Genomic DNA, 7,005 nt, shown 5'->3' with positions numbered 1-7,005 from the left:
GCGCGGTAGGATCAAACGGGACAACCGACTTTGTCCAACATGCACAAGCTTTCGTTGGAGCTCTACTCTAAGTTGTTTCACATTGCCAACGTTCACAAAACACTGAACATTTACGGATGAATCACCTTTCCCACTCACAGACGCATATGTTTGTGTTGCCCTCTATAAGAAGTCGACGTTCAGGTATGATCAAATACTGCAAGCCTTCGACAACTCGAGGCACAAAATGGATCCGTTTTCGTGTGGCCCAACGATTGCTGCACCAGGGCACAGACCTTCCAGCAGACCAAAATCTAAGGAGCTGAGCAAAGTGCGTAAATGGGATTCGGTGGAATTTCCGTCCGAACAGACGGTCTACCTTCATGCGCACAACAATGGCGGTCCATGGGAAGTCTCTGATGAGCAGTGCAGGCCGGATGGGGTTGGTGAAAAGTCTCCCGAGCAAAATAGTTTTTAAGTCGTTCTGGTGGATGACTGTTGTGATTTTATCTTGAAGACTTTGCTTGAACATACATTTGTCGTTTGGGGGCAATATGTTCTTACTTTCTATCAGATTCCTGAATCTACCCATTCAACGCCCGAAATTTATTGAGGACCTCAGCACCGCTAGATGCTGGCCAGACAGGCAACGCCCCCTCAATATGCAGCGCTTCACAGCCTTGTATCAAACACAGACAGCGCGAGTCAGCGCTGATCAAGGTCAGACAAAGCCCTCGCAATATGCAGCGCGTCGCAGCCTCGTACCAAGGCCAGACCGCGTGCGTGAGCGTTGGACCAAGTTAGACAGTGTCCCTCCAATAACTAGTTCGAGACCGTTGTACTTTCGCACTCGTACGCATTCACGCTCTCGCACTCACTCGTTCGGAATATAGCTGTTGTGTTTCCTTCTGTGAGTCTTTTTTCCGGCATTAAAAACTGGAGCGGGTCAGTAGTCAGATACAACAGATTGGCGAATCAGCAGATATAACACTTTCATTATCCGTCAGATGCTCAGTTACGCGTTTTGTGTCGGATTAGTCTTGAGGAATACGAAATCGTGCAACGCGGCATGAAGCCACCTCGAAAAGCAGTGAACAAAAACACTTCTGCTGTGGAGACGAAACCTTAGTCCACATTCTTCACTGGGCTTAAATGTTAGCGATCTGGTAGGGTTGGGTAAAGTATCATATAACTGCACGTTCCTCAGGAGACGTAGATAGTCTTCCAATCACAGCCAATATAACATGAGTCTGGTTGGCGGTCAACCAACTGGTGATGTAAGCGTCTTCTCAGTTGATGGATACCCGCATATATTCCCTATCTCCACCTAACCGTGAAGCTATTGTTGATCACAAAATTCCATGGGCGGTGGAATCTACCGAAACTAACGCCAGAAAACTCGCAAATGTATGTTCTTGGGTCAAAAAAACAGTTCTTAATCGAATTGTACCGATCTTCACACAGTTGCGACGGATTCTGCACTTGCTGAGCACCTCAGCGTTTCGGATCGCATTTGTATCACCGAATACATACTAGATTCACCGAGTATAGTGCTCCATTATGAAGAAAAATGTTGCCTGTTGTGGAAATATCGCAGCAGATTTCGATCCTTTTCAACAGATATTCGCTGAACTTGGCTAGTTCTTGTTCCATTTTCCTAGCTTCAATAAATCCGTTTCCATTCGGGTTGGGACAAGAACTTGGCTGAATTAGACGTGAGACGTGGTAGTCCAACACTTCCCAGTGCGCTTCTCATATCGCCTGCTTCCGGATTGAAATCAGAAACACGAGATAGCTGGGCCTGCCAGCCAGCTTTTTACTTCCGATAGCTGTACCACTACAACCGCGGTAGCTCTATTTTTTATTGCCTTTGTGTTGCATATTACCGAGTAGTGTTTGTTGAGAGTTTGTTCTAAACCGGCCTAAGGGCGCATCCCGATTCGAAGTGTGGCACGTGATGCTGCGTCACGCCGTCAGCTATAGGCTGCGGGTATAATAATTTGTGCCAAATTCACCCGATACTCGTTTTCCAGAAGCTTTCCCTAACGTCCGAACGAAATGATTATCTTCTACTCCATTTTCTCTGTTTACACTGCCTGACTGACGTTTGTGTGTCATTTGGTACTTACTCGCTGTTCCTTCCTGAACACCCTGCATCCGCACTGTCCCTTCGTCTGCTCCTGCCGATTTCACTGTTCTGTCTAATTCCAGATATTTATTAACCCATTCGTTCATGGATCTTGTTCTCAATACAGCATCTTCTGTCCTCATCCATCTGTTCTCATTGCCCACTGAATACGAACTGCCTGTATTTCGACAACTCCAATCGTACTGTATGATCCTTAGCTGTCCGGGTCTTACGGCAAATGCGAAATTCAAAATCCAAACTAGAAGGTTGGTGCACACTTTGAATCCGGCCCATCAGTGGGCGTTGGCCACGCACCGTTTGAGTTCCCGGACCTGAGATCCCACTCACTGTATTGGCGCTATTTATACCTTTTATTTTCAGGCCAATGAAATTGTGTTGAAGTGACATTACACCTGACTGATTTGATCAACAAGATCAGAAAACTCATAAATAATCAACTCGCAAGCGACCAGGTGTGGTCTAATCGAGTCATTCCTAGGTGCTATCCGAGATTGCAAGCAAATATCAAACTCCACCAGAAATGCAACCGAAATCCCCGGTCACAATTCTTCACTCACACAAGCCATCGAATTGTGCAACTCGGCAATGGACCACATCTAGTTGGAAATATGAATGTGGAGGTGCGGATAGCCATTCGTATAACTGCCGTATTTGCTCTTCCTAATTGGGAATCGACATGTTGCTCACACTTGTCCACGTTCTCCCCTTGTGGCTGACAGATTAGACAAGAGTAAGACAAGATAAAGACTGAAGTATGCAGCTGTTTATATTGTAACCAAAACCACAGACACAGCAATAGTCTATTCGAAGGTCAAGAAAATGTTTTGAGATCGAACAACACCAATACCACGTCTTATGTCTCCACGAAATTTCACTTGATTCGGATTGCTCCGAGAACAGTTCCCTCCATATTTATTGATTACCTCAGTAATTTTGCTCTCGAATGACTCGGTATATTGATCTTTAGGGAAAAAGCAGGGTAATTTGGTACAGGTCGATTTGGTGTCACCGGAAACGGGGAAGTGCCACATATCATGGAATGGTAGCATATTATAACCAGTCTCGACGCACATTTGCTTTACCCAGAACTGTGTTTTTGCCGATTCGTTAGGTGGGCGTATCTTTCTAGCCTCAATGAATCCGTTTCCAACCAGACCGTGACCGAAAAGTTTGCCCAAGTACCTGTAGTACCCCCAACTCGGTCCCTGGTATGTGCTTGCCGACCATTGTCCTGTACCCATATCACCTGTGTACGGATTTAGCCCCAAGTTGATCTCATCCACTATCAGACGATAGACATTGTTCGTTACTTCATTTCCATTTAACAGCGTAGCTTCTCCAACCTGCAAATTGTGGCCGATCTCATGCACAAAACCTGGTTGACCACCATGTTTTATTGAAGAGCTCCATAGGGTGAACAAGTAACTCCAATCAATGCTGCCCATGATGGGGTAACCAGAATGTCCATATCCGACGGAAATTTGAACGTCCGCCACAAACACTTCAGACCTCACGTCCTCCCATTTCGTCCCTCTGTAGTTATGCATCACCTTGATTGCGTTGTCAAAGTGGCGAGCAGAAGATGTAACCTCGCTCGCTCCACTTTCATAGACATCAAATGTCTTCAGCATCGTGATCATAGAATCACCGTGGACGACTAGGAAGGGTGGTTGAGCGTAATCTTTGAGTTCCTGTGGGAACGACTCAATAGATTTTGGATTCCGAAGATCCAACCAAGGATAACGATAAACACCTTCTAGCCGAATCGTAATATTGACCCCCCGAGGCAACTGCAAAAACAATGCTCCCCCGTGAGGAGAAACGTATTGACCCTGTTTTTTCAGGGGGAAATCTGTTGCAATATATGGCCATCTCGACCAGCTATCATGTTTAACTATCGAGTCAACGTGTGCATTTATCCGTAGTCGCTGATCTTCGTAGTTGTCGCGATTACTTTTCACCACTGTCCATCGAAACGCCCCACCGGCGTTGGCGTATACACCAAGAGGGAAGAAATTCCCGGCCTGATCCGCATAAACCGTCGCCACAACTGTCGTCGATTTTACAGTGCTGGGAATCAACCCGGGGTGATGGTTAATGCTTGGAAGCGCAAAGTTGGTACCACCATACTGGTATTTCAACAGTGTATTGTAGTTTCTCACAGCCAATTCGGTCCCCTTGTTTTTATTGTAGGGTTTCCTAGGGCATGGACCGATGCGCTCCATTAGCGGACCGTATTTATCCACAAGTCTCTTCAGCTCTTTATCTGTGTCCTCGTCCTGCACGCCAAGGTAACTTACTTCGACACTGTAAGATTCGGTACTGAAGGCTTTCCAGCTATCCACATAACGCGCAATATCATAGCTTATGGGTATGTATTTGTGACTTGTAAGTGAATCCTCCACAACGATGAACCTGGAAGAGGACTTCAAACTAGTTTTCACGAATTCGATGTCCATTTTTTCCAGCAGTTGGGTCAAACTATCATTTGTGTCCCTTCCTGGATAGCCAGCGAGAACAGAATTGGTTCCGGACTTGAGCAGCTGGTACACTTTTTCGACATCGAACTGATCGTCTCGTGTTATCAGGAGTACATCACCGGGGTCATAGGTTGAATTGATTCTCATATATCTTGCTTTCGATGATCCACCACTGAGCCAATTTCTGCAACTGGGTCGAAATCCCATGTATAATTTGGAATCGTTTATTTCCCTGATGAAAGTGTGACCCATGACGACGACCATTTTGGCTTTTCCTCGAACAACCGCCATAGCCGTTGGGTCATCGTACCATCCAAACACAACATCATTATATTTTGCTTTCGGTTTGAAATATCCATAGCTGGGGTCCATCTCTATTATATCTTGAGTTCCGAGGACAGCTTTTCTGGTTTCCTGAAATATAAAGAACGAAATAGTCTGGGCTGAGTGGCGCAGCCTCAGCCAAATGGTCTTAATTGTGTGCGGTTTTGTTTGAGTTTATTGACATTAAGTTCGAAACCCTAACATTTACAAGGAATGGACCTTCGTAAACAATCCACAGTAGCATGTCATTCGTATATACAATTTTATACATATAAAAATATGTACATATACATATACAGCTCTCGTGGTCGCAACAAGCTTAATCACATCGCACTCCGATATGGTTATGAAGTTAGTACAACTCAGTGACAAACGGATAGTGGACCAACTTAACTCTCATCATATACGGGAATAAAATGTGGTGGTTTTATTGCTCGGGGCGTTTTTATGAACGGATCAGTCTATTTTGAGCTAACTTTGGGGGTTACTTGGATAATTCAACCTTTGCACTGTCCTAATGTGCCTTGGTGAATACCGAACATATGCTGTGTTACTAGCTACGTGATCGTAACAGAGAGGGGAGGGCGCTGCTTTGCAACACCGGGAACAGTAATCCAAGGACGATACCAGCACGAGAAAACTTCACATCTGCATCACCGCTGACACTCGCCATAGTAAGTGGGGCTGTTGAATGGAGCCATACTCGCACGGGTTGATGGACAGTCTGGCACTACCGACGAATCAGCCCTGTTTGAGCTAAATAGGACAATCTCGATAAACTTGCTTCGGAGCATCTAAACGCTCGCACCTGTCAGCGGTAACCGCTTTGTGCACTGCGTGTACATTGCGTTACTAATCTGCATTACTAATTGCATCACTAATTTCTTCATCTAAACTAATGAATGGCGTCCGTATGAAAGATTCGTACGAGTATACTTGCTGGACAGCCACTATTGATGAAGCTGGTCCCAGTGAAATGGCGAAACTGTGCTCATGAACTTTTAAATATTCATGTAACGAGCGGAATTTCACCACCCACCGGTTGGGAATCGTAAGGGCACAGGTGGCCATGCTCATTTAATGTTCTGAATTCAGACAGTCATTCACCGGCTCAACTGTCTCACTTGGTGAAAGGTGAATATGTTGCAAACGTAACCTGTGATTCCGGAATCCTGTTGATCTCGGACTTGTGACTCGGGTATTGAAATTAGATATTATCCGATTGGGGACCTAAGTGTTAAAGGTCCCATGGATGCAGGGCTTTCCCTCCATTGTTGAAAACTTAGCTCCGAGTATCATTTTGGGAGTAGGCAAAGTCAAGCCGACTAACCTTGTTTGCCGGTACAATTTTCTTGTACGAAAAGGATTCAAGTAATCTAACACAATATTATGTCAACATGGTTATTTGTCTGTTCGCCGAGCTTGGCAGTTGGATTGCAAACGATGTCACCTCGATTGGTTTGCAATCTAACTGCAAAGCTCGGCAAACAGATCAGCAACCAATCAGCGCACCCGAGTTGTCTATATTCCACAACATTGTCATTATGTCACCATATTTGAATGGTGTTTGTGGAAACAAATTTGTCCCTGAAAGTTGACAGCTTTCTGAGGAAGATGAGCTAAGACCGGAGTGAGGTTCGTATTCACGGATGATTCAAGTTATAGGAAGACGTAGATGCAGAGGTGGATAGTCCAGCTGGAAATACTCCCCCAAGGCGCTGACTTACCTAGTGGGTCTTTCACGACATCTACACCTTTAATCCAGCTCTGTCGATCGAACGAAAAGGCGGGTGGAGGTTACCGGTCGCCCGAGATTATTCCATCACTAATTCCGCAGCGTCTCATCAATTCACTAAACTAGCAAGCAGACTTTATCCCGTGAGACGACGAATGTTTTATTCGAACTAATCGCTTCATAGCTTTGGGACACCAGATGCAAGTGAAGTGGATGTTGGGCAGTTGGGACATCATCATCATCATCATCATCATCATTGTCAGCTGTAAGAACCGCGTACTGGTCGTACACTGGTTGTAGCTGCCGCAGTTTCGTTCACTGATGATTTGGGGGGGGGG

General features: G+C 45.4%; 1 protein-coding gene across 1 annotated transcript in view; it reads left to right on the top strand.

Annotated features, from left to right (window-relative positions):
* Positions 1 to 226: 226 nt before the first annotated feature.
* Positions 227 to 7,005, top strand: part of T265_15189 (hypothetical protein) — a gene marked incomplete at both ends in the record, with an annotated part of 28,813 nt that continues 22,034 nt past the window's right edge. The window contains one exon of the mRNA XM_009176980.1: positions 227 to 421. Within this exon, the coding sequence (XP_009175244.1) occupies positions 227 to 421 (195 nt within the window). The remainder of the gene's footprint in view (positions 422 to 7,005) is intronic.

This window comes from Opisthorchis viverrini, assembly GCF_000715545.1.
Source record: "Opisthorchis viverrini unplaced genomic scaffold opera_v5_379, whole genome shotgun sequence".
Taxonomy (NCBI): Eukaryota; Metazoa; Platyhelminthes; class Trematoda; order Opisthorchiida; family Opisthorchiidae; genus Opisthorchis; species Opisthorchis viverrini.
This window is presented reverse-complemented; position numbering and strand designations above follow the sequence as displayed.